Here is a 21,449-nt window from a genome sequence, read left to right on the forward strand (position 1 = left end):
ATTGCCCTTCATTCCTTTTCCTTTCTTAACCTCCAGTTTTCACTCCTTTGGGGTGGCTGCTTGGGAGGCACTACCTCCTGGGAAAATTAGATATAGTAAGAGAATGTGACCACCTGCAGGTAACTTTCAAGATATTTTTCAGTTAATTATGGGAGGAGCACACAGTCCATTTGAGACAATCGGAAAGGAATCCTGCCCAGATAAGATGTCGAGTTAGGTTTATGGCCTCTGTCTGCTTAATGTTTCCTTCTCCCTCCAGTTCTTTGTCTAAATATATATATGCATCGTCCTTCTAAGTTGGTTGATTGGATGATCAAGAAGTATCTACATATTATTCTGGACCTTCTGCTTTCTGTTAAAATGTTATAGAGGTTTTCTCCTAAAAGCAATAAATAATAAATGATTGATGAGTAGAATGGCCGAGGGGTGCAAGAATGCCCCTCGGTGAAGAATGGCCGCTGACACCCCTGATATTTTCTGAATTATATGCACGCTTTCTAGTAAGGTTATGTTTATACTTATTTCTGTTTTTTATCCTGAAGATATATAGTTTAGCTTAGCTTTTCAGCCCTTTACTTTACTAACAAAATGATACTTTCTCCGGCAGTGTGCTTAAGGGACTGTTAGCTCTACAATCTAAAAGACAAAGGAATGCTTCCACCCCCTAAAGGGCACGAAAAAGTAAAGATGTTTAACTGCCCGCTGAGAATGCAGATAGCCCTGGGGATAAGACACCCTGGAGTCGCCTTTTGTTCCCATTAACCATCTACACTAATGGCGTAAATGATTGAGGGAGGCAGGGATGGCTCCACCAGGATGCAACCAGACGGACTGCTGTCCTGTCCGGAGGCCTGGACCTTCTCTCTTTGATTTAACTTTGCCATGAATTACAACAGGTGTCTAGGTACCTATCGCCTTTAGCTTAGAGACAACAAACACTAGTTAATTGCGGAGAAGACTACCATTAACCTTATGCTCTATAGAATAGAATGCTAATAAATATTCTTGTGCTCGTTTTTTACTTCCTTATGTCTCTGAGAATATTCATAGAACCATTTCTGTACTAATCCTGAAAAATATATACACAACACTTGTGCACAGTAAAGGCGGACTTGCTAACACCAACCCAAGTCTCACGTCCTCTTTATTTCCCCCTCCCTCAGGTTTTCGCCGGCGCCATCTCTCCCGTGGGAACCTGGACTCTGCCGAGGCTGGACCCCGGCAGTGCTCCACACACCAAGCCATCCTCCAACCCCAGCTGGGCTTCCCCAATTCAACTCCGTTCTAACGCTGACTACTTAGAGTGGGCACCACAGCTCACAAGTTAAGGGCTCAGTCCCACGAGACTGGCCCCACTGCAGACGCTAGTTGAAAAGGGCCAGTTTGTCACCTGCACTTCGGACTGACCAGCTATCAACTGGGGCACACATGACCCCCTCCCTGGGTGTGACAATTTGCTAGAATGGCTCACAGAACTCAGGGAACACTTACATTTACGGGTTTATTAAAGGGCATAATAAAGGATGTGGATAAAGAGCCAGATGAAGACATTTATAGGGCGAGGTCAGGAAGGGCCCTGAGCATAGGAGCTTCTGTCCTCGTGGGTTTGGGATGTGCCACCCTCCTGGTGTGTAAACGTGTTCACCAACTCAGAAGCTCTCCAAACCCTGTACTACTGGGATTTTTATGGAGGCGTCATCACATAGGTCTGATGGACACTAATTCCATTTCCTGACCCTCTGCCCTTCCTGGAGGATCGGGTAGGACTGAAAGTGCCAAACTTCTAATCACCCCTTGGCCTTTCTGGTGATGAGCTCAGATCCTGAAGTTATTCAGGAACCCATGAAGAGTCACCTCGTTAGAACAAGGGATGCTCTTATCACCCAGGAAATTACAAAGGATTCGGGAGCTCTGTGTCAGGACCCAGGCTCAAAGAACAAATGCTAGAACAGAAGATGCTACTGGTGCTTCCATCATTTAGGAGAGCACAAGGTTTCAGGAGCTCTGTGCCAGGAACTGGGAGCAGAGGCCAAAATATATATTTCCTATTATTTCGGAGTACTTTTTTCCCACACACCCAGCAGCAATAACTTTTGCCAGCAAGAGTCACATCATAAAAGATTTCCTGGATAAAATATGGTGCATTGGAGCAATGGAACCCCATGCAGCTGTCAAAGGAAATGAGGAAGGTTTCCATATACTGCTACGGACTGATCTCCAGGACACACCAGGACGGGAACGAGCAAGGTTCAGGACAGTATTACAGGAGGTACTTTTCACGAAACAAAGGGGCAATATAAGACCAGATATGACTACTTGTTTATGTTTTCAAAATAAACAATGGAAGTAGAAACTAAGACCTAATAAAAATGGTTACCTCTAAGAAGAAGGAATAGGTGGTTGGGGGTCAGGAGGGGAAGCTAGACTTCTCCGAATGTGTTTCATCATTTTCACTTTGGAATTATTTTCATAATTATAAAAATTACACCAAAAAATTCCTAAAACATGAAAAAAAAATACAACAAATGACTCAAATATAAATCAGCTGTTGGCAGGAGCAACAGAGAGAATTATTCCAGGTTTCTTAAGGCACAGGAATTGCACAAAACTGGTAGGAGATACCCCAAAGACAAAAGGAATCCAAAAGAAATTGTAAATGACATTCAATAATCATATTTGTTAGTAATAATACTGGAATTGTTATTTTTAAACTGTAAGATATATATCGTAGAAGAAAGTAAAGAAATAATTATGTTAATGTAATTAGCATCTGAGATTTCAGCATAAAAGAGAGATGAATATAAAATTAAGGAAGTTGAGAACAAACTCTTTAGTCTTAATGTTGAAGTGGAAATATCAGAATAAATTGATTTATATTTCTCTTTCTAAAATTACACTTTTAATGTTTATAGTGGAATAAGTCTCTCCTCTTTTCTGGAGCTTCTGGGTACGTGGTCTTCACTAGAAAGACTACAAGGCGATGTTTTGATATATGTATACTTTGCGAAATTATTACCAGAATCAAGCTCATTAACATATCCACACCTCACACAGTTATGATTTTTTTGTGCTGAGAACACTGAAGATTAACTCTCAGCAAATTTCAAGGACACGATTCAGGATTGTGAGCTGCAGTCACCATGCTGGGCATTAGATCACCAGCACGTGTTCATCCTACAGCCCTGGAACTTTGTACCCTTTGACCCACGTCTCCCCATTTCCCGCCAACCCCCCTAGACCCAGCCACCACTCTACTCTGCTTTTATGAGTATGACTACTTTAGATTCCACACATAAGTGAAATCAGGCAGTAGATCTATTTCTGTGTCTGGCTTGTGAGTTGTTTTTTCAGCTCTTGTAAATGTAATGTTTGTCTCATTTCCCTTTCTAGGTGTATACAGCTATAACACAGAAAATTATTCATTGTGTGTTTCTGTTGGATCTAAATTGGCTCGTTCATTATACATTTTGGTTACTAAAATCTCCTGGGTTGTCTACGTATATAAACATATGTTAACCAAAAGAGATGGATCATTTAATCTCATCTTTCATACTATACATACAGATATTCTTCTCTGACTTCATTCTCTAGAACAGCATGGCCCATGGAGTTTTCTGATGATGCAAATGTTCTACAGCTGTGCTAACACAGTAGCCACTAGGCACACGTAGCTGTAGGGCACTTTCAGTGTGCCTAGTGAGACTGAGAAACCTTTAAATTTTATTGAAGTTTAACTACTTTAGATGTAAATAGCGACATGTGACTAATAGCTACCCTATTGAACAGATCAGATCTAGAATATCTGAAACAATGTCAAATAATAATGAAATCGTAGGAAAGTCTGTATAGTCCCGGCTTTACTCAAAATAGTTTCAGTCTTTTGCTACTTAGCGTACCCTTTGCTGACAGTTTTTTGGAAACCGAGTATTACATTGAGGTATTTTTTTTTTCTATTTCTATTTTACTTAGACTTTCTATTAGAAATTCTGGCTAAAGTTTACCAAATTACTTTTCTCTATTTATTTATGTAATCGTGGGACTTTCTCCTTCATTTTGGAGACACAATGGATTACGATGATAGATTTTCTAATATCTGACTAGCCTCATTGCTGAAATAAGCCATATTTGGTCATAGTCTAACTTGATTCATGTGATTTTAAAATACAAATTAAAAAGCGACGTTTAACTGGAAATTACGTTCCGGCTTCTTCAGCAGCACCTGGCTCTTTCCGTTTCTTCCCCATGGGTGACAAGGGAGGACTCTGCTCTCCCTGTTGGGCAGAGACCAGCCTCACTGCAGAGCCCGGACTTAGGCTAGGCAGTTCTTATAAAAATGCTTAGGAGGACCAAGTTAACTACAAATTCCATGTGCCACAAACACTTTTTTCTAGTGTTTCAATAGAAATAAAAATTGCTAATTAGTTCAATTCTACTGGGTAACTCCTAGGAATAAAGTAAGGAGCAGCAAAGCGCATGTAGAACATACAAATTAAAGAAAAATTTATTTTCTCTTTATTGCAGAGGTACCAATTTAAGCAATGTTAGATGGCAGGCTTTATATATGGGGAAATATTCATTGAAATATACAGTATTTTCCAAATACTCTAAAAAGTAAAATATCTCCTAAATAAAGAAAGAGGTCAGGGAAATAAAAGATCATTCTCAGCAGAAGTAAAACATTATCACCTAGAACTAATTTGGGAGTATCCACATTAGAAACAGGAATGAGAAAGATAAAGGAGCACTTATGACAATACTAAGAGGAGTCCCAGATAAAGCATCTTCAACCTGTGTACCTGACTCCCACTCAGTCCACCCAGGGCTTGTGAGGACAAAGGCACAGGCTTAAAAACCGGCAGCCTCTCCACTTCCTATGGCAAAGAAGACATGAAGTCCACGGTTAAGTGAGGGAGGCGACTATAGACAAAACCTGGCGTGTCTGTAATATTCTTTACATAGACTACACTTCCGAAAGTTCAGTCCAGCCCACGTAAAGCATCAGAGCTCTTAAACAGAAATACGTGCTGTATACACCCTGAACCCTTACCGAACTCCACTTTAGCGCTACCTGTTTTCCTGATGCAATAAATCCCACGGCAGCTATAAAACAAAGAAGTTCTTACTGATGCCCTGGTGGTTTCTATCATCATTCCAGTGAGCGAAGAGCGAGGTTTTTTTTTTTTTTAGATTGATAGTTTCTAATATGTTATGACCCACTAATGAAAGCAGAAAAGCCACAAGGTACAGACCATATGAAAAAGTTCATAAAGAAGCTCAGGGCAAGAGAGGAGACAAAAAATAAGGACATTAGAGGAATCTGATGCCCTGTCATGTACAGTGGCCACTACAGTAGAGACTAGACACACAGCCAGAACGCTAGCCAGGTTAACATGACACCTCAAGCTAAAGGCCTATTTACCTCAGTTTCTATTATCTGGTACATCATGTCCACCTTTCAAAAAAAACAAGACATGCTAGAGACAAGAGAGAATACAGTCAGAAGAGACAGAGCAAGCATCAGAACCGTGCTCAGATATGGCAGAGATTTTGGAATTATCAGACTTAGAATTTAAAATTACTGTGATTAATATGCTAAGGACACTAATGGAAGAAACGGACAACATGCAACAACAGATGAGGAATGTAAGAAGAGAGAGGAAGTGGTAAGAAAGAAACACAAGAAAATGCTGTAAACCAGAAACACTGTAAGAGAGTGAAGAATGCCTTTGATGGACAAGGCTGAGGAAAGGATCTTGGAATCTGCACATACACCAATAGAAACTTTCCTAACTGAAATGCAAAAAGAGAGAATGGGAGTGTGTGGGGGGAAACAGGATATGGAAAATTTTGGACAATTACAAAAGTAATACCTATCCACAATGGAAATAACAGAAGGAAAAGAAAAAGAGAGAGGAGAAGAAAAATATGTGAAGTAACAATAGCTGAGAACTTTCCCAAAGGGATGACCGATTCCAAAACACAGATCCAGGGAGCTCAGAGATCACCACAAATAACCAATACCAAAACATCTACATCTAGGCATATACTCAAACTGCAGAAACCCAAAGACAGAGAGACTCTTGAAAGAGCCAAGAGGAGCTAAAGCCTTTAGTGCAAAAAGGGTAAGAAGTACAGTGCCCTTCTCATTAGAAGACATGCAGGAGAAGAGGAGAATTCTACATCCAGTGAAGCCATCCTTCAAAAGGAAAGAGGAACTGAAGAGTTTCTCAAATAAACTGAGGGATCTGCTTGCCAGCAGACATGCCATACACAAAATATTAAAAGAAGTGCTTCAGCAGGAAGAAATAGAGAATCGGAATAAACCAATCACAAGCAAAGAAATCAAAACAGCAATCCAAAATCTCCCCAAAAATGAAAGCCCAGGACCAGACTGCTTCTCTGGAGAATTCTACCAAACATTCAAAGAAGATTTAATACCTATCTTTCTCAAACTATGCCAGAAAATTGAGGAAGGTGGAGCATTCCCTAACACATTCTATGAAGCCAACATCACCCTGATCCCAAAACCTAACAAGGACAACACAAAGAAGGAAAACTACATGCCAATATCACTGGTGAACATAGATGCAAGAATCCTCGACAAAAGTTTGGCAAACCAAATACAGCAATACATTAAAAAGATTATAAACCATCATCAAGTGGGATTTATACCAGGGACACAGGGATGGTTCAACATCCGCAAGTCAATCAACGTGGTACACTACATTAACAAAATGAGAAACAAAAACCACATGATCATCTCAAGAGATGCAGAGAAAGCATTCGACAAGATCCTACATCCATTTATGACAAAAACTCTCAATAAAATGGGTATAGAAGGAAAGTACCTCAACATAATAAAGGCCATATATGACAAACCCACAGCTAACATCATACTCAATGGGCAAAAACCGAAAGCCATCCCTCTGAGAACGGGACCAAGACAAGGGTGCCCACTCTCACCACTCTTATTCAACATAGTACTGGAGGTTTTGGCCAGAGCAATTCAGCAGGAAAAAGAAATAAAAGGAATCCAAATAGGCAATGAAGAAGTGAAACTCTCACTGTTTGCAGACGACATGATCTTATATATAGAAAACCCCAAAGAATCCATGGGAAAACTATTAGAAGTAATCAACAGCTACAGCAAGTTGCAGGATACAAAATCAACATTCATAAATCAGTAGCATTTCTATACTCCAACAACGAAATAACAGAAAAGGAACGCAAGAACTCAATCCCATTCACAATAGCAACAAAAAGAATAAAATACTTTGGCGTAAATGTAACCAAGGAAATGAAAGACCTATACAACGAAAACTACAAGGCTTCCCTGAAAGAAATGAATGACGACATAAAGAAATGGAAAGACATTCCATGCGCATGGATTGGAAGAATAAACATAGTTAAAATGTCCATACTACCTAAAGCAACCTACAGATTCAATGCTATCCCAATCAGAATCCCAATGACATTCTTTACAGAAATTGAACAAAGAATCCTAAAATTCATATGGGGCAACAAAAGACCCTGAATTGCTAAAGCAATCCTGAGAAAGAAGAACAAAGCTGGAGGCATCACAATCCCTGACTTCAAAGCACACTACAAAGCTACAGTAGTCAAAACAGCATGGTACTGGTGCAAAAAACAGGTGCACAGATCAATGGAGTAGAATTGAAAGCCCAGAAATAGAACCACACATCTATGGACGACTAACCTTTGACAAAGGAACTGAGGGCCTACAAGGGAGAAAGAAAGTCTCTTCAACAAACGGTGCTGGGAAAACTGGACAGCCACATGTGAAAGAAGGAAAATTGGCCATTCTTCTTCACCGTTCCCAAAAATAAACTCAAAATGGATCAAAGACCTAAAGATTACACCTGAAACACTAAGTCTTCTAGAAGAGAATATAGGCAGTACACTCTTTGACATCAGTATCAAAAGGATCTTTTCAGACACCATAACTCCTCAGACGAGGGAAACAATAGAAAGAATAAACAAATGGGACTTCATCAGACTAAAGAGCTTCTTCAAGGCAAGGGAAACCTGGATTGAAAAAAACAAACAGCCCACGAGTTGGGAAAAAATATTTACAAGTTATTTATCTGACAAAGGGTTAATCTCCATAATATATAAAGAACTCAAACAGCTCAACAACAAAAAATCAAACAACCCAATCAAAACATGGGCAGGGGACATGAACAGACATTTCTCCAAAGAAGATATATGGATGGCCAATAGACACATGAAAAGATGCTCACCATCACTAGTCATCAGGGAAATGCAAATCAAAACTACACTAAGATATCATCTTACACCTGTTAGAATGGCAAAAATAACCAACACAAAAAGTGATGAATGCTGGAGAGGTTGCGGAGAAAAGGGAACTCTCATACACTGCGGGTGGGAATGCAAACTAGTGCAGCCACTATGGAAAACAGTATGGAGATTTCTCAAAAAATTAAAAATATAAATACCTTACGACCCAGACATCCCACTACTGGGTATCTATCCAAAGAACTTGAAATCAGCAATTCCAAAAGCACCATGCACCCCTATGTTCATCGCAGCATTATTTACAATAGGCAAGATGTGGAAGCAACCTAAACATCCATCAACCTCGTAGATGATTGGATAAAGAAGATTATGGTATACATACACAATGGAATACTACTCAGCGATAAAAAAGATAAAATCGTCTCGTTCACAACAACATGGATGGACCTTGAAGGTATTATGTTAAGTGAAATAAGCCAGATAGAGAAAGTCAAACTCTGTATGACTCCACTCATACGTGGAAGTGAACATAGAGACAAAGAGAACTGATTGGTGATTACCAAGGGAAGGGGGGTGGGGAGAGGGCGCAAAGGGTGAAGCGGAGCACCTACAAAATGACTAACAATAATGCACAACTGAAATTTCACAAGGTTGTAAACTATCATCATCTTAATAAAAAGTAAAAAAAAAAAAAGAAAAAAAAGAAGTGCTTCAGGGAGAAGGAAAATGATATAGGTCAGAAACTCGACTCTATATAAAGTAAAGAAGAGCATTGGTGAAGGAATCAATGAAGGTAGATAAATCTTTTCTTTTTCTTATTCTTAATTGACCTAATAGGTAAAAGTTTGTTCAAATTAATAGTAATGATGTGATTACAGCATAGGCATGAGTGAAATGAACGACAACAATTTTATAAGGAATGCAGGAGCGGAATTGCGAATATCCTGTTACATGGGACTTGCACGACCCATGGAGTAGTATAGCGTTATTTCAAAGTGGACCTAGGTTAGTTGTAAACATATAGTGCAAAGTCTAAGACGAACACTAAAAACGTTTTAGAAAGAACTATCATTGATACTCTAAGAAAGGAGACAAAATGAAATAAAATTAAATGTTCAGTTTAAAGCAGAGAAAGAGAAAAGAAGGAAGTAGAAAGCCATTACAAACGTGACAGATATTAATTCAAATGCAGCAATAACCAGACTAAATGTGAATGGTCTGAGTACACCATTATGAGATGGAGACTGTCAGAGAACACAAAATAAACTATATGTTCCCTATAAGAAACCCACTTTAAGGATATACACAAATTACAAGTAAAGGGATAGACAAAGATATATCCTGCTAACACAAATTAAAAGAAACCTCGAATACCTATATTATTTCAGACAAAGCAGACATTAGGACAAGAAAAATGATCAGGGATAAGGTATTCCATAATAACAAAGGTGTCAATACTCCAACACGTAATAATCCTTACTATCTACGTACCTAACAACAGAGCATCAAAGCGTGTGAGACAAAAACTGATAGAACTGCAAGGAGAAATAGACAAATCCGCCATCATAGATGGAGACTTCAGCATCACTCTGTTAGCAATGAACAGATCCAGCAGGCAGAAAATCAGTAACAACACAGTTGACCTCAACAGCACCATCAATCAACCAGATTTCAGTGATATCTATAGAGTCACAAAGACCCCAAATAACAGCTAAGGCAATCCTGAGAAAGAAGAACAAATCTGGAGGCATCACGCTTCCTTATTTGAAACTATACCACAAAGCTATGGTAATCAAAACAGTATAATACCCGCATTAAAACACACCCAGAAACCAACAGAACAGAATCAAGAGCCCTCAGCGAAACCCATGCATATATGGTAAACTAATCCTTCACAAGGAAACCAAGAATACTCTATGGGGAAAGAATAATTTCTTCTGTCAGTGGTGTTGTGAAAACTGGCTAACCGCAGACAAAAGAAGGAAATTGGACCCCCAACTAGACCACTCCCAAAAATTAACTCCAAATGGATGAAAGACTTAAATGTAGGACTTGAAACCATAAAGTTCCTAAAAGAAAACATAAGAGAAAAGCTCCTTCACATCGGTCACGGCAATGACGTTTTGGATATGACCCCAAAAGGAAAGACAAGAAAAGCAAAAATAAACAAATGAGACTACAACTATCTAAAAACTTACACACAGCAAAATAATCAACAAAATGAAAAGGCAGCTTGTAAAATGGGAGAAAATATTAGCAAGTCATCTTCTGAGTTTATAAATAACTCATACTACTCAATAACAAGAAAACAAAAACAAAACAGTCTGAGTAAGAAATGGATAGAAGGGCTTAACAGATGTTTTTCCAAAGAAGACGTACAAACGTCCAACAGGTACATGAAAAGATGCTCAACATCATTACTCGTTAGGGCAATGTGAATCAAAACCACAATGAAATAATACCTCACACCTGTTAGAATGGCTATAGTTGAAAACTGGTGTGGACAAGGATGTGGAGAAAAGGAGATCCTTTTGCACTGCTGCTAGGAATATATATTAGTACAGCCATGATGGAAAACAGTTTAGAAGTTCCTCAAAACATTAGAAGGAGTTACCCAGTTTCCCAGTACCATTTGTTGATGAGAATATGCTTTCCCCCATTATGTGTTCTTGGCTCCATTATCAAAAATTACATGACCTCACATGCAGAGGTTTATTTCTAGGCTACCTATTCTGCTCCCTTGTTCTCTAGGCCCATTTTGTGCCACTATCCCATTGGCATAATTTACTATAGCTTTGTAATGTAGTTTGAAGTCAGCAAGTGTGATGCCTCCAGATTTATTCCTTCTCAAAATTGCTTTGGCTGTTTGGGGTCTTTTGTGGTCCCATCCAATTTTAGAATTGTTTTTTCTGTATCTATCTATGAAAAGTGCCACTGAAATTTTGATAGGGATTGCACTGAATCTGGAGATGGCTTTGGGATTGTGGACATTTTAATAGTATTCATTCTTCCAGTCCATGAACACAGGATATCTCCCCACGTGTTTCTATCTTTTTCAATTTCTTTCACCAAAGTCTGGTAGTTTTCATTGTACAGTTCTTTCACTTCCTTGCTTAAATGTATTCCTAAAAATTTTATTGTTTTTGATGCTATTGTGAATGGGAAAAGGATAGTCTTTTCAATGAATAGTGGTGGAAACGTTGCATACTCATAGGCAGAAAAATGAAATTGGACCCCTAAATTGCACCACTCACAATATTACCTCAAAGTGGATTAGAGACTTAACCCTAAGTCCTGATATCCTAAAACTCCTGGGAGAATACATGAAGAAGCTCCTGACTCAGGTCTTGGCAATTGCGTTTTGGATATGACATCGATAGCACAAGCTACAAAAGCAAAATCAACAATTGGAACTATAAAGCTATATAGCTGTAAACTATAACTATAAAGCTTCTTCACAGCATAATCACAATCAAGAAAATGTAAAAACAACGTACGGAATGGAGAAACAATTCACAGACTGTAGAGTGGAGAAGGGGTTAGTACCCGAAATATAAAAGGAACTCATACATCTCAACAGCAAAAAACCCAAAATAATCCGATTTAAATATGGGCAGAGGATCTGAATAGATATTTTTCCAAAGAAGAAATCCTAATGGCCAACAGGTACATTAAAAAAATACTCAACATCGCTAATCATTAGGGAAATGCAAATCAAAACAACGTTGAGCTATCACCTCACACCTGTTCAAATAGTTGTCATCAAGAAGACAAGTGGTAAGTGTTGGCCACATTGTGGAGAATAAAGAAGCTTTGTGCACTGTTGGTGAGGATGTTGATTGGTTCAAATACTATAGAAAATAATACGGAGAATCCTCAAAAACTAAAAGTTGAACTACCGTATGCTCCAGTAATCCCACTTCCTGTTATACATCCAAAGGAAGCGAAAACAGGATATGGAAAAGATATCTGCACTCACATGTTTATTACAGCGAGTAATATAGCCAAGCTATGGAAACAACCCAAGTGTCCATCAATGGATGAATGGATAAAGCAATGAGGTGTATGCACACACAAGGGAATATTATTCAGCCATGAGAAAGAAGGCTATCCTGCTAATTGCAACAACATGGGTGGACTTTGAGGGCATTCTACTTAGTGAGATAAGCCAGATAGAGAAAGACAAATATCGTATGACATCATCATATATGGAATCTCACATGTTGAATTCATAGAAACAGAGAGTAGAATGGTGGTTACCAGGGGCAGAGGGGTGGGGGAATTGGGGAGATGTTGTTAAAGGGTAAAAACGTGCAACTAGAAAAGGAATAAGTTCTCAAGATCCAGTGCATAGCACAGTGATTACAGGCAAAAACACTAGATTATATACTTCAAAATTCTTAAGAGATCTGTTCTTAAATGTTCTCACCACAAAAGAAGTTATAATCATGTGATGTGATAGAAGTGTTATCTACAGCTATGATGGTAATCATATGAAATACATAAATGGATCAATCAACACACTGGACACCTTTAAGAAATTACAAGCAGAACTACCATGTAATCCAGCAAACCCATTCTGGGTATATATCCGAAGGAAACGAAATCAGAATCTTGAAGAGATTTCTGCACTCGCATGTTCACTGCAGCATTCTTCCCAATAGCCAAGACCTGGAAACATACGAAGTGTCCAGCAACAGATGAATGAGAAAGACCATGAGGTATATACAGAAAAGGAAATATTATACAGCCATAAAAAAAGAAGGAAATCCTACCATTTGTGACAAGGAAGGATCTGGAGGGCATTATGCTGGGTGAAATAAGTCAGACAGAGAAAGACCAATACTGTAAAATCTCATTTATATGTGTAATCTAAAAGAGCCAAACTCGGAGAAACAGAACAGAATGGTTTTTGCCAGGGGCTGGTGGTGGGAGTCTAACAGCTAGATCTGAAGTTAGCATGAGGGAAGCCAGCTTAGGAAAGGAAGCAATTCTGTAACCAGGACCCTGACTCACTAGTCTCTGGGAATACCTTCTCGCCTGCACGCAGCCTACGTGATTAAGCACCTCTCCCTGGTGCAAAATACATCACCTGCTCATTCTGAGACTCTTGCTTATGTACATCCTCCAGCTGTGACAAGACAACTTTGTTCTCTGAGTTCCCCAGGAACATGACAACCTCCAGAAAGAAAAATCCTGCACTGCTACCCATCATGAATGACAGACCAAAGAGATAAATCGGCGCCTTGCAGTTTGTCACACCAGATGGTTGACATCCCTAAACCCTCTCTTTCCCTGCCCATCTCCCCTCCATAAACTGCCTCAAGGTTCTGTAGGATTGGAAGGTGGTTCTTTCGGACACTAGTCCGCCATCTTCCGATTATGCTAGCTAACTGCATAAATTTTCCTTTCTCAGCCACAGGCCTGTGTGCAATTGACTGGCATGAGATTGTGGTGAGCAGAAGGCGCCCCTTTTGCTTAGTTACAGAGGAAATGAGGAGATGTTGGTCAAAGGCTACAAATTTCCAGTTACATGATGAGTAAGCTCTAGTGAATCTAATGGACAGGATGGTGACTATAGTTAACACACTATATTGTATACTTGAAAGTTGCTAAGGGAGTAGCTCTGAAATGTTCTCCCCACAAATAAATGGTAATTATGGGAGGTGATGGAGGTGTTAACTAACCTTATCATTTCACAGTGGTAATCATTTCACAATATACATGTGTATCAAATCATTGCATTGTACACCTTAAACTCAAACAATGTTATATTACATCAACTATATGTCAATAAAACTGTGAAGTAAAAAGAATTTCAAGATGACAACAATGGAGCAGGAAATCAAGGAAGGGCTTTTCTGCACGAAGGACCTTGTGTGACAGCACAGGTGTCACACCTGTGAATCTGGCAAAAACGCATCTAAAATCTGAGCACTTGTCGCCATCTCCACTGCTGACCACCTGGCCTGTGCTCCCACCAGGGTTACTACTGGTGCCCCAATGGTCATCAAGATCAAATGCAACCAGCCACCGTCCCACAACTAACGACATTTAGCAAATGCTGAAATACGTGTACACATATGTATAAAACATGTTAGTTTATAATACATACCTGAAAATCACATATTATCTTATTAGAATTAGATGTAATGTAAAATGAAATTGGGAAATACCCCAGGCTGAAAGCAGAAGTGTCCTGGTGCAAAGAGACCACAGATCTGTACGCAGTTCCCATGACGGGATGACTGTGTGCAGCAAGTGGAAACTGTCCAGGGAGCTCTCAGCGAAAACTCCTGATCCAGATGAAGACGCGCCGAGTACAAGGCCGCACCCCTTGCCCACGGCCGCCGTGAGAAAGGAACTGAAATCTGCGAGAGAGACGCAGAAACATACTTTCTGATTTACACAATAAACAACAAGAAAATAAAGGAGTGAGCAAGGAAGAAGCTACAGATAAAAATATCAATTCTGCTGGGAAAGACGTTTATAATAAAACTAAGGTATAGATATCTTACTTTTACCTTTTGAATGGACATATACAAACTTAAGATGTTTTCAGATTTTACATTTTTAAAGGAGAAAATCTGTTTGCAATGAATGTATCTAATTTACAAAACTGTCATTGTCTTAGGTCTTTAATATGATGAAGCTTTAAGTTGAGTATATTTCATGTTAAATGCTTTAAGCAGCATGCAATGCTGTTATTTTAAAAATCACCATTGTGCTTGGATTGTCTAAAACTGATTCATGATATATTCATATCAGATTCTTACCAATAATTTGGTTGGGGCCTGGATTCATTATTGATGTTTAACAATACTGGCCACATTGGAATCCTGCAAAAATGTTTCAACGAGCTCATATTTAAAAATATTTAAGATTGTAGCTCTGTTATGAGAAAATGCCAATCATGGTAATATTCTCATTTGAAAGCAAGATAAGCAAAGAAGTGTATTTTAAATATATTATAGATAATTTGTCTTCCTTTAAAGCCAGGAAAGTAAAACTGTAATAACTCCTCACTCTGATATACTTAAAATATTGAAACAATGTGTATTAATACGTCATCTTTACCTTTGCAATATTTTTTCAGCTACTTTCTCGTTACAGGAAAAATTACCCATCAACAATTCATGTAGTGCGTGTCTATCTGTACACTTTTTCCCTTTCGCCCAGCAATTCTGTAGTCTCCAGACGTGTCCTGTGTTCCCAGCTCCTTCCCCGGGAAGGCCCGACATCTCGCACATCCTTTCACGAGGGCACCTGTGTGTCTGAATCTGTGCACAATTCCTCCCACAAACCCCGCGAGCCTGTGACACAGCACAGCGGGCTGTGATCGCCCCATGAGCCCCGTAAAGGACGATCCTGTGCACAACAGGCCTCAGGAACACACGCCCTGAGGGAGTAGAGAACAAGCCCCAGGAAAAGTCCAGACCATGCAGCTCTGTGCGCACGACCAAAGGAGAAGGTCAGAGGAGGCACCCAGGCCACTGCTGGGCCGGCAGCGGGCAGGGAGCATCCTCCTCCCCAGGGAGCGGCACATCGATCCTGGGGACAGGAAGCTCTTGTCTCACTGCGGCCAGGAACCAGCATCCATGGGCAGCACACCCAGCGCCACACCCTGGTCTCTGGGGCCCTGGTGAGAACAAGGCGGTGGTGTGAGCCCTGTGCCCCCGGCCGGGGAGCAAGCTGGCTACCGCTAAGCAGGGACTCCTAAGCCGAGGCACAGCAGCTCAGTGGTCACACTGTTCAGTCCCTTAATTTCTGAAGTTCAAACGGAAATGGGCACAGTATCCCAGGCCTTGAGGAGAGTGGATTATGATAACAAGAAGTACAGGTCAAAATGCAACACGCGGTGCGTATTCTCTGTGCTGCCAATGAATGAGGGGAACTTAAAAGAAAAGAAAATACCCTTCACAAAAGGGTACAAAAGGAAAATAAATAAAATCCTTGTGTAAAAATATAAACAAGTAAAGACAAATCTGTATCAGAAAACTACCAAATGCTGTGGAAAGCTGGCAAAGAAAACCTACCTAATAGGAGACGTATTTCACTTCCATGATCAGTAGACTCAGTATAATGAAGATGTCAGCTCTTCCCGACTGGACCTATAGAGTCAACACAACCCCAGTCAATGTCCCAGTCAGACACTTTGTAGATATCTACAAACCGTTTCTGCACCTGGAATATCCTGCACAACACTGAAGAGCAAAGTTGAGTAAGCCGCACTTCCCCGTTCCAGGATTTAAAAAGCTACAGCGAGCATGATGCTGGGGTAAGAATGTGCCAGGAGATAAATGGAAAAGAACACAGAGTCCACAGATAGACTCACAAACATGGTCAACTGATCTTTGTCCAAAGATCAAAGGCAATTTGATGGAGAAAAGTTAGTCTTTTAAACAAATGGTGATGCCACAATCGGGTGACCTTATGGAAAACAATTAACAAAGACACAAACTTTCCACATGACACAAATATTCACCAAAATTGTTCATGGATGTAAATGTAAACTACAAAGCTATTAAAATTCTAGAAATAGCAAAGGAGAAGATATGACCTCGGTTTTCATGAGGACCTTTTATCCCCAACATTGAAAGAATGAGTCTTCAAAGAAAAATCAAGTTAAGGTGGACTTTGTTAGAATTAAAATTTTCTACTCTGTGACAATACTGTTAAGAGAAGAAAAAGACCAACTCTAGACTGTGAGAAATCTTTGCAAGAAGCATATCTAAGAAAAGGCTGTATTAAAAGGTACAAAGCATCATAAATTCAACAATAAGAAAACAAACATTCCAATTAAAAATGGGTAAAGATCTGAACAAACACCTCACTAACGAAGATATAAGCATAAATTAAGCATGCAAGAACACGCTCAAAATCACTTATCATTAGAGAAAAGAAAACTGAAACAAAGTGAGACAACCTTTACACACAAATAGACGACATCAATTCATGGCTGGGGGGCAGGACAGCACAGACTCTCTGTCATCGCTGCTGCCCATGCCGAGTGGTGCAGCCGCTGTGGAAGACACTTGGGTACTTTGTTACAAAGCTAAACATCATCTTAACTCGTGATCCCTCAACCATCTTCCTAGGTATTTACACACTGTTTTCAAATAGAACGTCAACAAAAAAGCCAGCACACATATGTACACTGCACCTTATTTATAGGGGCAGGGAACTTGAATGAACAAAGATAACCTTCAATAAATGAAAGCACACCCAAATGAGGTACATCCATGCAATGTAATGCGATCAAGTGCCAACACTGAAAGAACTATCAAGATGAACAGACATGGAGGAATCTCAAACTCATCTTTATAACTGAAAGAAGCATCTGTGAAGGCTGGGTAGAGTATGATCTCATTGATATGGCATTCTGCGAACACAAAGCAATCAATTTGATACACAGATCAGCTTCCCAGTGCTGTGCAGGGATGGTGTGGGCGGAGAGGTCAGGAAATCTGTGTGATGCTTTAATGGCGGATACTTGCCTCTCTGCCTTTGACAAAATCCCCAGATTTTTACAGTAGAAAGAGCAAATCTTGACTTACACAAATTAGTAAAATGATTTAGGTGGGTGGATCCTTGGATGGAATGCAAATGAGACTAAAGAGTGTAACTATATTGAGAATGGAAAAAACACACAGCAAGTGGTGGGGGAAGTGGTGTTGACCTAAGGACCTTTGGAAATGACTGGAATCTGTACAACTACAGGAAAAGAAACCGACCAAGCAAAGAGCCCTACTTGATAAAGTTCTTTCTCAACAGTTACTGGTTAATAACTGTGAGGCCCCTATGCATCTAGACTGGGATTGGAGAAATGACTGAGTGGTCGCCAGACAGCAGGAGACAGGGTTCCACTACTGGAGGGGCAGGTTTCGGGGAGGGCAGGGCGCGGGCTGGAGGGCTCCATGTGGCCATGCATTCGAGTGGGAAGCCGTGCTCTGAACTGATGCTGACCTTAATCTAAACATGGCCGTTTCCATATAGACACATTTATAGCAGACAGTGTACACACGGTAAGGTCAGCACACCAGCCTAACTTAAGCATCCTGCCACCGAGAGAGCCAAGAAGCAAGGACACCCAGGAGCAACCAGCACACTGAGCTCACAGATCCATGTTTTTAATGCAATTGTCTCATACAAGGAGCCAGCGTTCCTTGAGGAAAAGGCTGATATCCAGGCTGAGGCTGAGAATGCACAAGACAATGCTGCAGAGTCCTGCAGAGCTGGAAAGTAAGGCGGTGTTAAACCACCAACCACACATGGCATTTTTCGATCACTTTCACATCCTAAGACACATTAAGCATTAAAAATAAAGAAGACACCTATACGATTGCAACCATTTCCCCTTTCACCCCAGGCTGCCATCTGCCAGTCCCCATCACTCATGATTGAAAAGTTCCAATATCTGGCATATTCACTTCACAGTCATGTAGGTTTCCCTTCTCCTTTAATTTGTATCAGAATTTCTCCCCAGAAACAATCCTGAATATGCAACAAATACCCAGCATGCTGTGATTCTGAGCCTTCCAACACCTCAATGAAGAGATACTTTTATAAAGTAAGTCTTCTTAAAACATGACTGAGAAAGTAGAGAATAAACCACGAGGGAACAGCCCAGAAAATAAAGCTTCTGTGCTGACCGTTTAAGAAAAACGTCGCGGGGCCCCGAACGCAGCCCCCTCGTCAGCCATGAGGGCCAGACAGGAGGTGTGTTCTTTCTGAGCAGGAGACCCCAACATGACCGCAGCTGTGTCTCCTCCATCCTCCTGACAAGCGAAGCACCTTCCCCGCTGAGGATGCAGCTCCTGCGGCCTCTGGCAGAACCCGCAGGCACCCCACGCTGCTCACAAATGGAGGTCCATGCGCCCCCTGCCGGACACCGGGGGCAGAGCAGGAGGCTCAGAACTCACAGCTGGAGGTGGATGGGCGCCCCTTCCGGAAATGGTGCTAAATTACTCAAACCCGAGTGCCCTAGTCTCTTTGCTGATGGTCCCGAGGACGCTCTGCTGCAGCCAGCGCTGCTCTCTTGCCCAGGACATGCCCCACCCCTTGGAGCCATGGCCTGGAGAACAAGGGAGTCACCAGGCTTTGGAGTCCTTGAAAAAGACCGCCTCGATGCCACGGCACAATGAAATCACCCATTTCAAGTCCCTAGAATACAGCCACCCATTTTCATCATCAGAGTCTCCACAGGATGTTAGGTGTTAGACTCAAAGGACTGCAGCTCTGCTTGTGATCAGACCCTCTTTGATAAACTGCCCTACAGACTTGATCACAGTCACAGAGAACTGAAGCCAAAGATGAGAGCTGAAAATCTGTTGGCTCGTCCTCATTTGTGGTCCTGAATTGTGGTCCAGAGGTGCTTCCGAGGAATCCGCAGCTCTCTGAAGCCCTGGAGGACAGCTGGTCGGCCTGAGAGCTTGTCGGGGAGGGAATCCAGCTGTGTAGCAAGTGCATCCAAAACTGATGAAGTGAGGAAGAATATTCGGGTCCTGACTGTCTCTGTTCGATTGTATTTTTAGGCACAAGAAAGTAATCTGCACTTCTACCAGCTACAAACTATCTGAAAACAAAAGAATGGAAATATATTTAAAATGTGATACATCTTTAATATCAAAAAATTGCTGGGAGAGAATGTGATTTTCGTTTTTTAAATAAACTTATGCACAGGTGGCAAATTATCATGCTCTACACCTGAAACTTATACAATAGGAAAAAATAAATAAATAGACTTAAGAATTACATTTTTAATTTACCCTTTCAGCTCTTCAAGGGCTATTTACTGTTTCCAGATTTGGAAACATATTTTTTCATGGAAAACTTGCTTCAGAACAATTTTTGTTACAGACTTCTTTAAAGTCAAGTCAAGTCATCTGCTGGCCCAAAGATATATGAAAATATCAGTTATTGGAACATTATATAGATTTGTTTCCTGCATATAGCATCTCAACACAAGCTTTCAAATAGCAAGTGGCTCTGCCTATTGATTTTCCTCCAGTCAGAGGGTCAGGACCCAGCTACCTTCAATTTGGGGATTTGCCCTCTTCGACATGTGGATTCGGCTCTGGGCGTGTCCTTAGGTTCCTTCCAGAACGTTGCAAAGGGGAAATGTATGGCACATCCTGAGGCACGTTTTCATGGACTGAGCCTATACATGCAAACAGCCCTTCCAGCCCATTTCTTTGCTGAACACTACTTCACATGGGCACAGAGTGAAGAGAGCAAAGAGGCTGGAAAGGAAATATTATTGTGGTACTAGTGGAAAAAGAGAGAATTTGGTCTAGAAGCCTCTTTTGGGGTTGTTTTATTTGTTTTGTTTTTTGATGAGGAAGATTGTCCCAGAGCTAACATCTGTGGCAAGCTTCGTCTGTTTTGCATGCAAGTCACCGCCACAGCCTGGCTGATGAGAAATGGGTCGGTCCGCACCCAGATCTGAGCCCAAGAACCCCCCCGCCCGGCCTCTGAAGTGCAGCACATGAACGTTATTAACCACTATGCCACCGGGCTGGCTATTGCTTTTTCAATATGTTCACAAATGCTACTTTTAGAACAAACAACCAATTTTCTTGCTTGCACACATTTTATTCAGTAAAAAGTGTGACTCAGTGTCTGATTACCCAAACTAATCACAGGGAACAAACTGATGGAACAGGACAAGGATGTCACTCATTAAAGTTCATGGCATCACTGGCTCTTTGAAAGGGTGATTCCCATTGATTATCAAAGGGCCATTGTTTTCTAAAATGTCAGAAAGATACGATAATAGCTGTAGTAGCAGGTGTGGGTTGATGTGAGTGCCATCACTCAGTCGCGACGAGACGTCTTATGCATCCAGGATGGTCTGTGTTGCTGTCACTCAGTGTGCGGAGAGGTGGGCAGGGGACTCACTCCCTGTGCTTGGAGCACTTTGCGCTGCCCTGCAGTCTACATGTCCTCAGTGCATGGACACACAGGTTACATTCTCTACCTTCACAGAAATTAATCCTGACAAAATGTACAAGAGGCTGATAGATATTCCTGAGAAGAAACACTTAATCGGCTTACTTCCAGATGTACAACCACGAGGTGAGTGAGAAAGTGGCCAAAGTGGTCCTTTGACTGTGAGGAGGAATTCTCCTTCCAGTCTCCCAGTGCCTGGGGAGCAGCATGCCCCTAATCAG

General features: G+C 40.9%; 1 protein-coding gene across 2 annotated transcripts in view; it reads right to left on the minus strand.

Annotated features, from left to right (window-relative positions):
• Positions 1-542: 542 nt before the first annotated feature.
• The window catches only part of LOC138922178 (protein phosphatase 1L-like), a 43,063-nt gene continuing 22,156 nt past the window's right edge, over positions 543-21,449 (minus strand). Inside the window, exons 2-4 of one of the 2 annotated variants that reach the window (XR_011435257.1) lie at positions 16,314-16,388; positions 14,454-14,648; positions 543-2,498 (exon numbers count right to left, since the gene is read on the minus strand). Coding sequence is in view for 1 of the 2 variants with exons in the window: in XM_070258998.1 (XP_070115099.1) it covers positions 16,314-16,388 (75 nt within the window). In the remaining variant the exon portion in view is untranslated. Of the gene's footprint in view, positions 2,499-12,999; positions 14,649-16,313; positions 16,389-21,449 lie in introns of those variants that run through there. The other variant, XM_070258998.1, reaches the window with a different exon arrangement.

This window comes from Equus caballus, unplaced genomic scaffold (assembly GCF_041296265.1).
Source record: "Equus caballus isolate H_3958 breed thoroughbred unplaced genomic scaffold, TB-T2T haplotype2-0000563, whole genome shotgun sequence".
Classification (NCBI taxonomy): Eukaryota; Metazoa; Chordata; class Mammalia; order Perissodactyla; family Equidae; genus Equus; species Equus caballus.